The sequence below is a fragment of the Lingula anatina genome, chromosome 2, assembly GCF_051362555.1.
Source record: "Lingula anatina isolate TDL-2025a chromosome 2, LinAna3.0, whole genome shotgun sequence".
Classification (NCBI taxonomy): domain Eukaryota; kingdom Metazoa; phylum Brachiopoda; class Lingulata; order Lingulida; family Lingulidae; genus Lingula; species Lingula anatina.
The window spans coordinates 25,598,549-25,612,523 of NC_141768.1; the positions used below are offsets into that span (position 1 = coordinate 25,598,549).

At 34.4% G+C, this 13,975-nt stretch overlaps 1 protein-coding gene across 16 annotated transcripts in view; it reads right to left on the reverse strand.

Annotated features, from left to right (window-relative positions):
- Positions 1–13,975, reverse strand: part of LOC106181188 (uncharacterized) — an 82,465-nt gene that overhangs the window by 48,807 nt on the left and 19,683 nt on the right. For all 16 annotated transcript variants that reach the window (XM_087006011.1, XM_087006018.1, XM_087006026.1 and 13 more), the window contains exons 13-36: positions 11,283–11,416; positions 10,881–11,014; positions 10,384–10,569; positions 9,781–10,043; positions 9,250–9,383; positions 8,917–9,023; positions 8,341–8,553; positions 7,755–7,990; positions 7,157–7,311; positions 6,698–6,834; positions 6,210–6,410; positions 5,758–5,981; positions 5,258–5,406; positions 4,836–4,960; positions 4,381–4,578; positions 3,951–4,174; positions 3,574–3,713; positions 3,261–3,385; positions 2,580–2,783; positions 2,005–2,234; positions 1,467–1,603; positions 999–1,120; positions 411–620; positions 9–202 (exon numbers count right to left, since the gene is read on the reverse strand). In XM_087006011.1, coding sequence (XP_086862137.1) covers positions 9–202; positions 411–620; positions 999–1,120; positions 1,467–1,603; positions 2,005–2,234; positions 2,580–2,783; positions 3,261–3,385; positions 3,574–3,713; positions 3,951–4,174; positions 4,381–4,578; positions 4,836–4,960; positions 5,258–5,406; positions 5,758–5,981; positions 6,210–6,410; positions 6,698–6,834; positions 7,157–7,311; positions 7,755–7,990; positions 8,341–8,553; positions 8,917–9,023; positions 9,250–9,383; positions 9,781–10,043; positions 10,384–10,569; positions 10,881–11,014; positions 11,283–11,416 — 4,182 coding nt within the window. The remainder of the gene's footprint in view (positions 1–8; positions 203–410; positions 621–998; positions 1,121–1,466; positions 1,604–2,004; positions 2,235–2,579; positions 2,784–3,260; positions 3,386–3,573; positions 3,714–3,950; positions 4,175–4,380; positions 4,579–4,835; positions 4,961–5,257; positions 5,407–5,757; positions 5,982–6,209; positions 6,411–6,697; positions 6,835–7,156; positions 7,312–7,754; positions 7,991–8,340; positions 8,554–8,916; positions 9,024–9,249; positions 9,384–9,780; positions 10,044–10,383; positions 10,570–10,880; positions 11,015–11,282; positions 11,417–13,975) is intronic.

Below are 13,975 nucleotides of genomic sequence, written 5' to 3' on the forward strand. Positions count from 1 at the left end.
GTACTTACTGCCTGAGAGCCATCAGCGGATCATTCTGACTCTCAGAATATTTGACCAAAATCTCCAGCCACTGTGTTCCATTCATCCAGGCAGGATCTACAACAAACTTAGGTGGATTTGTGGCCCATTCTGTGATCAAGGCCTGTAGCTCTTGTTGTTTCATGGCATAGGCAGTATAATTTGTTGACTGGTTGCTATTAAACTGGAAGATAACAAGTGATGTATTATAACTTGCTGAGATTGTTTGTTGTTGAATATTTCAGTGTTTCAAATAAGAACTGTTACATTAAAAACATGTAATTAATTACTTATTAATTACAACCCATTAATTACATCTAAAACTGATAATAAATTTCAGGCAAAAACCCATAAAAATATATTTAAACAACCTGAACTTCAATAGTACTTACTGCATTAATTATAGCTTGGATGTTAAATTCTTTCACAAGCTCTCCATAAAGCAATGTGACATTGATTTTGCAGAACTCCAATTTCAGAGCCTCCAGATCAATGTTAGAGCCAGCAGGAATGTTGAAGTAGTCAGAGATGTTGGAATAAGGAGATGGGGTACAGATCTTAGTCAGAGCTGAAGCTGCGCTCTCTCCAAATAATCCCATAAACTGTAAACACGAACCAGACATATACGGTAATATAAAACTTTTTGCAAAACTAGTGACTACAGAAAGATATTTTAGGGTTTCATCACAGCAAAAGCTTAAAACTTTATAACAAATTTGTGACAAAATCAACTAGCCATTATAGTGTGTCATAAGTCTTGTATATTTTTCTTATGTTTTTTTTTTTCAATTAAGAGGGGCTTATCTTTAAAGATACACTTAGGCAAGTACTGTGGCATAAGTTGAAATTCATCATACAGAAAAAGATCCTAGTTATATGATCATGGAAGTATGACATTCATTTTCATTCTTTCAGGATAAGACAAGATATAAAATCCCAATTAAAAGAGAAGTTTAGATGCAGCTCTAGTTTCCTCATACCTTCTCATTACTTTGGGAATACATCAAGACCTGCATAATGTCTGGAGAGCTGCGGAGCATGGCCAGCAGTTTCTTAGTTTCAGGGGAGTGGGCAAAGAAGTCAGAGAGCTGTCCATGGGTAGCTAAGAATGAAGGTGGATAAGTAAAATTTAAATGACAAAATTTACTGAGCTTAGTTCTCTCAAGTATTTTTAAGACTTTCAAATGACAAAGTTAAAAGAACCAGCTTTATGATACTAAAAACATGTCATTTAACATTTAAAGACCTAGGCTAGTTTAATAACAACAGAAAAATAATCATCAAAAACATTTCTATACCAGAGTTAGCATAAAATACGCAGCAGAACAGAAATCATTAAATCTTAAATGTTTCAACCTTTTCAGTCAAACATACAGGAGATAAAAACAGTAAATGCACATATTTATATATAGTATGCAAACTCCCGTTTGGTAAAAATGTGATCTTACTATTTAACATATGCAACTTCTGGAGAAGAATATCCATAACAGCTGTTGTTGTGCTGATAATTCTGTTTTGTTCGGTGAACATCATTCCAAACTCACTGCCCAGATATGGAGACATCTTCTCTAACAGACCAAATATCCTACAGTTGGAAAAATAGTAAAGTAGAAAAAAAGTTTTAAGAAAAAACAGATGTATATCACATTTGTTGACTTTTCAATTCTGCTATAAAACAGACCAAGGTAATGTGTTAGGATACAATCAAGCTTTATCTTAAATTAATAAATTTAAACATTATTATTTACAATAATAAAGTTTGGTAGCATCACATCTTTACTGAAAGGACTTATTGTATCATTTAATGTTTGCTGATGAAGACCCTTTTCTCTTGAGCATATTGGCCAAAAACACCAGGCACTGAACAAAACATGCACATTAATTTTGCTTTAATATAAAAAATAACAACACATACCAGTAACACAACAACTAATGAAACCATCAAGCTATACTTTAATTCATATGCCTATTGCAGACCAGACTTACTGAGACACATCTTGAGACATCAGCTGTTGTTGCAGTCTCTCCGCAAACCTGCCCATTATATCATTCCACACAGAACCATTCATCCATGTTGGCAATTGCATTGTGGGCATTGCTGTGGGCACAGTAGGGGCATAAAAACTTTGGATGTACTTAGTGTACAAATCTGTAACTTCTTGTAGGTTTGCCCCAAATTCTTTGAAGTCAAAGCTGCCATCAGCAGGGCCCTGTGGCTGTGAAATAAAAAATTGATTTTTGACCAGCAAAGCAAATTAGGATCTAAACAAAACTTAAAACCAACAAAGTAAATTAAAAACATAAGCAAGCAAAAAATAATGAAAGATTTATGAAATCATTGTGCTTCTGAAAACTGTGCTGATGGTACATGTAGCAACAACCAAATAAACACAAGGATTTTTCCCTACCATGGGTTCGAGCTGTCCAAAAAGGGCAAAGCCATCTTCTTATCCATTTCGTGCTTTGCCCATCAGCCTTTTTAACTGAAACTAACAGGGGTATCAATTGAAGGAAAACAAGATTACTTTTAGATGGAATGAAACTCAGGGTTTTTTCCTTACCATGAATACATTAGTTAATTCTGCCAGTAGAACAGTAAAGTTGGCTCCACAGAGGGTCATCTGGACAGAAGTGATATTAAAGGTAGAGCCAGGTGCTGGAGTCATGTAGTCATTCCAGTCCCCTGTACAAGTGGCATTTTTCATATTGTCAGGGCTAGTCCAGGTTGCTGGATTGAATGCTAGTCTCTCAATCATGGGCCATAACTGGAATAGTACAAAGGGTATTTTTAATAAGAAAACTTGTCACTGGAAGGGGTCAAAATTCACAAATATGGTCACTTTGTAAAATGAAATAAAAATTAATATTATATCAATATTGTATATTTTACATGATCAAGTATTTTCTCAATTAATCAATAAAGTCCAATGTGAGATTTAATTTCTATTCTTTTTTGATTCAAACTATATAAATGTAATTTGTAAATTTTTGATGGTTATTAAAATATGTTCATTTTTTTTAAAGCTGTTTCTTTTGGTTAAAATTTAGATAGAAAACCGTTTATTAGGCATGTTTCACCAAACTTCAAAATTACCTCACATCTGTGTCATAATGGTGATTATTTGCTAAAAAATTCTTTCTTATGTGAGTATTATGACAGTTGGACACCAAATTAATAAATTAATTTGGTAGATACATACTTTGAATTTATTTTTAAGCAACACCTTTTTATCACTATTTACCTTCTCTGGGTTCAAATACAAGGAGTTGAGGCCTGTCTCTACTAATTCTGGTGAGTGTTCTAAGAGTTTTACTACTCTCCAGGTTTCCTGGCCGCCTCCAAGCAATTCTTCAATGTTAAAAGTACCTGAAAGAATAAAAACATTTCAAAATATAAACTCATTGATAATAAAAAGTAATTTTCCAGTCTATTTATATTTGAAATCTTTACACAAAAACACAATGAGAGGTAGAAGAAAAGTGAGAAGAATGCTAAAAACAAAGAGATGTAACTTTATCGAAATATCAGGCTGCACCAAAGTGTGAGGAAATTACCTGACATAAACCCAAGTGAAACTTTCATCTGTACCAAGGCATTATTCACTGCCTGGAGGACCTGGTAGCCAGCAGTGCTGTTGTCTGTTGTAAGCAGGCTCATTAACATGGGGCCAAAACCTTCAATTGTGGCTTGGATACTGGAATGGACAATACACAATCCAAGTCATTTGTTAAATAACATGACAGTATTTCAAGAACAGGTACAACATGTTTTTCTTTAATGTATTTGCTTAAAATATAATTCAATAAACTTGTATATCAACATAGCACTTGAATAAAAAAATATAAAATACACCTTTTACGCTGAAAGATGGTTGTGATGTTAAACTACAGTCAACCCCCCCCCCCACCTCTCCCTGTCTGTACAAACAAACCTGTTAGTCATGTTCAGATTCTGCACATGATGTACATAGTTATCAATCATGTTCTGCCAGCGTGTTTCATTCAGCCATGATGGTACTGCCATAGCTGGGGTGGCGGTATGGTTCCCAGTGAAAGTCTTGATCATCTCCTCCACTTGCTGCTGGATGTTGTGGATGTTCATGATGAACTTTTGTGTGGTGTTCTCTGGGACATTGGTGACATTGAACAAACTCATCTGAAAAAAAAAATTACAAGAAAGCTACAGTTGCATGATGCACCAAATCACTACAACAAACCAACTAAATCAAAACATTTTTTTCAAAGAATGCACTTTTACAACTCAAAATTGAGTAATGACTATCAAAACACACACTTTTCTTCCATAAGCCACAGCACTGCTAAAAATATTACTGTCCAAAGCACCAAACCAAGTGTCCTTACCACATTACTCCAAGAGCCATACATCTTGTCGTTGAGTTCCTGGAGTTCATGCAACACCACGGTGTAGTTCACAGTGCACAGGGTGTGCTGCACAGCACTGATGTTGACCTTTGAGTGGGCAGGGATGACCAGGAACTGACCAAGATCTTTAGTACACATAGTCTCTATGTTGGTGAACATCCCGCTCAAAGTGGAGGACTGGAAAATGTGAAGAAATAAATTAACTAAAAATATTAAAGGTTGACGCCAGGCATGCTTTTGGGTTGTAAGAAAAAAGTATTAAAAATAGCTCTCTGGACTTAAGAGTGGGAGTCTAGGGCTGTTTAAGCCAATAAAAAATTGGATTTCAGATTGAAATCAGAAAAAAATGTTTGAACCAAAAGGGTGCACATGTATAGTTTTTACTAATATAAAAACTTCATTCATTTTTCAAGTATGATGAAAGTATTGTCTACCTTAACTGGGTCTACAACAGTGTACATGATCACTTCCGCTATTTCTGGAGACATTTCCATCAAAGACATTAATTTTTTGAGTTCCACCGTATCATTGGCCAATGTGAAGAAAGCATAAGGATTGCCTAAAAAGGAAAGAAATGAAGATAGTTGTATACAATTACACATATCAAACTCCATTAAGATATTAATTTTGATAGACATTTTATCAAACTTGCTCCAGTTTTCTTTGAAATTTTAAGCTATGCCATTTGAATGTCATAACAATTGTGTTAGTCTTTAAAGCATAAACAAGAAGACAAATAAGTATAGTGCGATAAAATTTTCATCTTATGTTGTTGTAATATGTAAACCCCAGAACTTTAAGACATTAAAATACTTTTGCATCACCATGAAAGAGAAAATATCTATAATTGGCCCACCTGCAGAGAGAGAAATACTGTTTTTCACCAGGTCCATGACTCCATTCATTGAGTGCAGCAGAGACTTGGCTGAGTCTGACATGTTAAGCTGCAGCAGCATCTGTTCCACAGCAGGCATCAGCTGTGTTGTCAAAACATTGTATATGCCACTAAACAGAAGAAAAAAGATAAAGTATGCAATATTTTTATTTATTTAATAATTTATTTTCAAAACAATAACAAAAATTAAAGGTACTGCAGAGTGATGTTATGAGCTTATATTTTTCTGAGTAAAATGGCTTTTTTTCCCGCAGCAAATGAATTTTGTAAGTTGTTATGATATCAAAATCAACAAATACAATAGTTATCAATCAGATAATTTTCAAAGGGTTTTTCAGAAATGTCTTAAAATTAAGAGGGCAAATGAAAAAAATTTGCGTGTTGATATTCTTAAAAAGAATATATATTACATATATAGTAGTTCATATAAAGAATATACATATAGGAATAATCAAACCAACCTCTGATTCTGTAACATAGAAGTACGAGCCTCCAGTCCACCAGAAAACCTGAGCCACAAATCATTCCACACTGACACATTCATCCAGTCAGTTTCCTCACCAAATTTGAAGGTTGGAGGGTTCCTGATTACTGCCTCTATCAGTCCCTGATATTTGCCATAGTTCATTACTAGTGCAGTAATATTCAGTCCTTCCACTTTCTGTCCTCTTGCTGTGGCCTCAATCTGAAAATATATTTTCCCATTTTTAAACTAATAATCTACACATGGAATTACTGGTCAAGAATTTTATTTTTTTTTTAATCTAACAGAAGAACAAAATAAAGTAGTGAGCAACAAAGGAGAATGCTTAACTTCACTTTTTAAAAATCTATTTTCACTAATATTTTCTTCTTCATTTTTATATTGGTTTCTTCAGTTTTATCCATTAAACAACTACTATAGAAAAATTACCAAAGATGAAATTGCTCTCATCTCAGTTGAGCTTTGGCTTATTTCTTCCAGGAGAATAGTGAAGTTGATGTTCAGGTCACACACATATTTGTGAATGGTGGCCATATCAGCATGGACTGTAGGGGGCACCACAACCACTGCTTCAAAGATTGTCATGTTCATACAAATCTTCTCCAATGGAATGTTTGTCAGAATAAAGGCCTAAACAATGAATGAATAGAGAAATTACAAAAATCAAAATTACTCTTATCATTATCTGTATGCATGTGTCATGGTATTTTTTTATAGTGCAAGTGCATAAATGTATTACTGCATGATTAGTATCATCATCTAAACTTGTACCTTTTGTGTTTTATTTTTAACTCCATAAATTATTTATTTAGTATTCACTTTCCATACAAAAAACTATACGAAACATGCTGTTTATACTGTAGTGAAGTACTTCATCACTTTTTTTCTTCAATTTTTCAAAACTCAGAAAAGCATACCTTTGCTGGGTCCTCTGCCATTCCTCCAATTGTGTGTAACAGGACGTCCACGATCTCAGGGGAGTTTTCTAATGCAGTTTGGATCTTATTGAACTCACTGGAGTTGTACAAACTGAACACATCAAACTCACCAGTTTCTGAAATGTTATAAACATTAAAAGTTATTTCTGGTTTTTCAATTTTTACATATATATAGTATAGGAAAACTGTACATGTAGTTGAACTTTATTAAAAGAATTATTTTCAACTTATCATTCCTGGGGTCATTTATTTTGCAGGAACAAAAAGCCACATAAAAAACTGAATGCAAAAACCAGGGTAAATCATCATGTTACTTGCATTACAGAGCTCAAAAAGAAAAAAAATTTAATCTCCCCTGAAAACAAGAGGAATCTAAGTCAAAATGTTCAAAACTTGGGTTAACATATAGAATTGAAAACCCTTCAAGTCCAAGCTTACTGTTCATTTGACGCAACATCTTGGTGGAGTAAACCAGCCATTCATTGAAGGTCATCATGCTGGCCTTGACAGAGTTCCACACATTTCCAGCTACAGGGTCACTGGCTGTCAGATTGTCCAACATTGTCATAAGGTTACCTAGGTCTCGGCTAAGGCTGAAACAAGGAACAAAAGAAGAAGTGGAAAACACCTTTGTGAAGAATGACTTCTACTTGAGGGTTTAACCAATCACAATTAAAGATCTGTACTCAATAAAATCCTGAATGAATAAACAATTGTCAGCACTTTGGGACTATGATTTAACTGGAACACCATGGAGAAGCTATAAAGGGTGTCAAATAAAGTCTTTAAAAAGCCATGGGCAATATCATACAGTTACTGTAGTGTCCTATTTAATATAATTTAATTACAGCCAATGATTTTGGGGATACCAAAATCTTAAGTTCAATTTTATTTTAATCCTATCTATAAAAAAGTGAGTGGACAGGCATGTGCATGCCTCTGAGTGTTTGTGCATGTTTCTTGTCCATGCATGTGTTAGCATCATCACTGTTCCATCACGCTGCCTAACATACATGTAATTATAAACCATACCAACCTGTAGATATTTCCCATTTCTGACCATACTTTAGCATAGGACTGACCATAGGCACTGAAGTCCATACTCATCATCTGCATGACCAGAGCTGTCATATTGTATCTCTGAGATGAACCCACAGCTGTTGAAAACTGCATTGCTTTCTCATACATGCTCTTTGTGAGAGCACCAAGGCCCTCCCAGTCAAAGTTTTTGGGTGCTTCCCGAGACGCAGACATGTTGAACATTTGTTCCATCTGAAGGAAATGAACAGGCATGATAATACACTCATACAGATAAATGGTGGTGCTATTTAAGTAAAAAACATAAACTATTGCCTAAACTAATCTTTAACTAAAAAGACAGATTTTTTAAGATGACATCCTTGATCACACATTCCTATATTATACATGATGTAATTAATGCAAAAAACCCAAATTCAACAAAGCTAAGAAGGTGAAAACGTTTTTTTTTTTTTGGTAAATATTTCCTTTCTTAATTATTATAATAAACACTAAAATCCAAAACACTTATGCAGTTATCTTTAATTATATGACATATGGTCCTTTCCCAATCTATTAATGAAGACAGCAAAGATTTCATGTACCTGCTGCATAAACTTTTCCATAGGTTTCGTGAATTGGTTGATCTCTGCCATCATAGCAGTGTCATTCATTGTGCAGAAGAAAGTTTTCATTTCTGCCATGGGTATTTTGGATGGAGGCTGCAGAAGTTCCTCAAATGCATTTGTATCACAGAACATCACCTTCATGTCAACATTATTGCCCATGTCACTGATGTGTCTTGAAAACTCGGATATCTGAAGAAATGGAAAATAATCAACACATACTCCAGATGCAAATTTCATGATGTTATGCAATAACTGGAAAATGGATTGTACAATTTTCTTAAAAAGCTTACAATTAAAATAAATTATCAACTGGCATTGGAATGATAGATACATGCAAGAATTAAATACAGCTTACAATGACAGAAAAAAGTATTGATGGGATTGCAAATATTCATTTACTAGAATTAGGGGCCAGGGTATGCGACCATTAACTGAAAGAAAAAGTATTTAATTATTGCTAGTTTTGGGCCTTTATCTGTACAAAAAAATGTCAATAAGAATGTAAATTAGAGTAAATTTTTTCAGACTTTAAAAAGAAGAACTATCCATTACTCTTTCTGGTTCCTGTATCGCCTTGGCAACAGTATCCATGAGCTCAGGGCCATATTGGAACAGGTAATCCATCATCTTCCCAATGTAGCCTGTCCCATTCATTATGCCTGGGAAAGAAAAAGTTGGGGCATTTCTTTGAAATGTTAGACGCAACACAAAAAGTTTTTGAAATTGGCATGTTATTTTTCTTGCAACTCACATATAAATATATTTTATCTATTTTGATAAACTTTCAAAGGTAAATCACAAAATTTTCAAAACCTCCATTAATTTTTTTACTTTTTTCCTAACGACTCTATTTTTCTAAATGAACTCGAGATTGCAGTTCCTTACCAAGAAGGAAATCATACTGTTGGTCACTCAACATCATATAGTCATACTGAGACTGGACAATAGGCCCTACAAATGCCCACATTTCTGTGTTCTGTTCCATCATTGGTCCATAGGCCTGCATGGCTGACACCACCCTATGGGACAATGGAAGAAATCATTAGCATGTTAACCAGTCATCACAAAAATACACATATGGGCTGGTAATGTCAAGTGACTTTTCTTTTACACTTACAAATAGTAAACAACAAAAGTTTAACTATCATCAGCAGTAGACATACAAGGCACCATGAAATGTTAACAACATAATTTGCTACACAAGTCAAGGACATTTTTCCCTAAATTTGTTGTTCTCATTCTTTCCAAAACAGCAGAGAAACTGTTTAAATTACCAAGTATGCCAAATGATACCACCAAATGCAGCTTTTCATAAACATTTTATGTAATATGACTGTAAATAATTGATATACATAAAACACATTCACAATTTCTTTCTCAAAGAGAAACCAAGATGGCAAGAAAATAAAAAATTACATGTTAATGATATTATTAGGATTAGCCCAGCTCTGCAGCATTTTCTCCCATTCTGCCATTGCAGTCTTATTGAGTTGCAGCAGATCTTTCCATATATCCATGTTATACAGCAAGGCATAGGTCTCCATGGTCTTATTGGGGGCTGACAGCATGGCCTCAGCTAAACCCTGAGCTCTGGTCCACATAGCAGTCATATTCGCTCTCTTCCACAGTGGAGAGTTATCTGGAGTGCTCATGTTGAAGGCAGCCATTATCATCATTGTCTGTAAGTATGGCAAATGAAGATCAAAACAATGAAGAGAGCAACAGGAAAGAAATATTCTGATAAAAAATAATTATTTTGAGTTTTTAACTAAGCAGGGAAATGATCGTTGTTTTTCAATGAATCACTTTGATTTTCCTCCAGTCATGGATAGATTATCTTTTAAAAATTATACAAGCTTGAAGGCTAAATCAAAGATCAAATACAGAAATACAAATTATATGGTAGCATACCAGAATAACGAAAATAATTAAAATCATTATAGTAATGTTTCTAGTCATTAAATTTGTAACCTACATTATTATTATTATTATTATTATTATTATTATTATATCATGTACCATATTGTTGTACTGGGAAATGTTGAAATGTTTCTGCAGTTGTACAATGACGGCTGTCAGGTTACTATCACACAAGCTCCTCTCAACCACTTCATCATTGGGGAGTTGAGGAAGAGAGGCTGCCTGTCTCAGAGCTGTGATGTTACAAAGGATCTTCTGAATGTTCATAGGATCTGCCATAAGCAACTGGAATGAATAGAAATTACATACAGCTTTGGTTAATTTTAGTGATCTCCATGGTGTACTCATGTCGAATATTCTGTAGATGGTGCAGATAGGTTACAGAATGTTTATCATTGAGAAGTTTTATCCCAAATTTACATAGACAAGTTCAGGAGATTATAGTTGTGAGGAATACTTGGTGACCATGCATGTGTAACATTTTAATTCAGCAAAATCTAAAAGCACTGACTTCATATATTCAAGAAATCTGTTGCCAATTGTAGATAAAAAATATTTAAAAGTAAAATGTGTATATTGTCTTTGAAATGTTTCACCTGAGTATTTCCATAGGAGGTCAGGGCTGTCATGACAGATGGTGCTACATCAGGACCCAGAGCCAAGACTTTTCTGAATGTCTGCTGGACACCAGTGTCATTCCTGATCAGGTGATATATGTACGGAATAAACTCTGAAATAAAGAAGATAAAAGTAAATGTTCAGTGTGCTGATCACTAAAATAGGATAAATTTGATATCGCTAATAACTTAAGATTCTTTAAAACATTGTATTCATATTACACCTAAACCATGAATATGGCAAATTTCACCTATAAATCTAATTTTTTTATGTGCACAAATAACTAATCAGACAAGAATTTCATAATCTTATCAAATTACATTACTGCCATCTATTGACATGTAATAAAATTAGATGCACTTTTTAATCCAATATCTCACCAGTGTACATCCTTACTCCACTGTGTGCCATCTCCATGCCAATGTCTACAGCAACCATCCATCTCTTGGCCTCATCCCATATTGGCATTGCTTGCATTGTCACTTGGAAGCCTTGCAGGTAGGGAAGGAACATGCTGTAGAATAGAATAAAAATGGAGGTTAGAATGATTGTAGACTACATGTACTAGTGTAAATCACTCACAAACCAGTTCTACAAAGGTTATATTATATTACTTGACAGCAATGTAAATTAATGAACATGTGACACAAATGATACTAAAACTAGAGGATCAGAGAGGCGATACCGCCTCCGAATATTGTACCACCAGCTGGAGCAAGCGCATTCGTATAGACCCCAACATACACAAAATAAGGGACACAGCCACCAGTTTTGTGCTTGACAAGCTGTAAAAATGCAATCAACAAGAATTTTTAAACTATTGCAAAAAAAATATATGGTACAATCAAATTTAAGTTCTTCGTAAGGTAGGTCAAGGGTCAATTTCAAGGTCACAGTAAATTGCCAGTATATGACTTCCTATTCAAGTTCAAGAGTAACTATGGACCTATCTCTGTCAAGTTTGAAGTTAAAAGAGAAAGAAATTAGCAGAGTTCAGTTCATGATAAAAAGTAGGTCAAAGGTCAATTTCAAGGTCACACTTAGATTGCCAGTATAGGACTTCCTATTCAACTTCAATAGTAACTATGGACCTATATCTGCCAGTTTTGGAGATAAAAGGGAAGCAAAATTTGCAAAATTCAGTTCATGGTGAAAAGTAGGTCAAAGGTCAATTTCAAGGTCACATTTAGATTGCCAGTATATGACTTTCTATTCAAGTTCAATAGTAACTATGGACCTATCTCTGCCAGTTTTGGAGATAAAAGGGAAGCAAAATTTGCAAAGTTCAGTTCATGGTGAAAAGTAGGTCAAAGGTCAATTTCAAGGTCACATTTAGATTGCCAGTATATGACTTCCTATTCAAGTTCAATAGTAACTATGGACCTATCTCTGCCAGTTTTGGAGATAAAAGGGAAGCAAAATTTGCAAAATTCATTTTATGGTGAAAAGTAGGTCAAAGGTCTATTTTGAGGTCACATTTAGATTGCCAGTATATGACTTCCTATTCAAGTTCAATAGTAACTACGGACCTATCTCAGCCAGTTTTGGAGATAAAAGGAAAGCAAAATTTGCAAAATTCAGTTCATGGTGTAAAGTAGGTCAAAGGTCAATTTTAAGGTCACATTTAGATTGCCAGTATATGACTTCCTATTCAACTTCAATAGTTACTATGGACCTATCTCTGCCAGTTTTGGAGATAAAAGGGAAGTAAAATTTGCAAAGTTCAGTTCATGGTGAAAAGTAGGTCAAAGGTCAATTTCAAGGTCACATTTAGATTGCCAGTATATGACTTCCTATTCAAGTTTAATAGTAACTATGGACCTATCTCTGCCAGTTTTGGAGATAAAAGGGAAGCAAATTTTACAAAGTTCAGTTTATGGTGAAAAGTAGGTCAAAGGTCAATTTTAAGGTCACATTTAGATTGCCAGTATATGACTTCCTATTCAAGTTCAATAGTAACTACAGACCTATCTCAGCTAGTTTTGGCGATAAAAGGAAAGCAAAATTTGCAAAATTCAGTTCATGGTGAAAAGTAGGTCAAAGGTCAATTTTAATGTCACAAATAGATTGCCAATATATGACTTCCTATTCAAGTTCAATAGTAACTACGGACCTATCTCTGCCAGTTTTGGAGATAAAAGGGAAGCAAAATTTGCAAAATTCAGTTCATGGTGAAAAGTAGGTCAAAGGTCAATTTTAAGGTCACATTTAGATTGCCAGTATATGACTTCCTATTCAAGTTCAATAGTAACTATGGACCTATCTCTGCCAGTTTTGGAGATAAAAGGGAAGAAAAATTTGCAAAGTTCAGTTCATGGTGAAAAGTAGGTCAAAGGTCAATTTCAAGGTCATAGTAAGATTGCCAGTATATGACTTCCTATTCAACTTCAATAGTAACTATGGACCTATCTCTGCCAGTTTTGGAGATATAAGGGACTAAATGTTATAATTTTGAAGTTACCATAATGTGCCTTAAATTTTGTACAGAAAAAATTAATTAAAATAAAGAAAATGTCATTTTGGTCAAAATTCTTGAAATAGGAGGTGCTCTGAAATTTCAGAAGTTCAAATTTGATGAAATAATGTCATTTTTGAACACAAGTTGTCTGCTTTGCCAAGCCTTATGTTTTATTTTTCCAGAGTTCAAAATTTATTATCCATTACCGTACTGCACATTTTGCTTTTACCACCAATTTGTACTTTTTGATACAGCGTAACTCGAAAACCGTATGGAATACAAAAAAACCGAGCCCACCTCCAGTGTTGGGCTTTACATGCTCTACAAAATGCAAAAAAGAATGGGTCTCTAGCATTAACGGTTCCCAAATTAGAGACAGTTTTCAGTTTCGGTATCTTATGGCCGCTACTCCCGTGAAAATGCACCGATTGACCCCAAATTCATGGAGATGAAAGATGACCTGAAGGGTAACACTTTCCAATAATATTATTGGTTAAGTCTGTGTGGTGTCTGAATAACAGGGAGAAAAAAAATTTTTTTCGTAAAAAAATTCATTTTTTTGAAAATTTTGGCCCATTTGACCTTGAAGTAAAGGTCAAAGGTCAAATCCAAGGG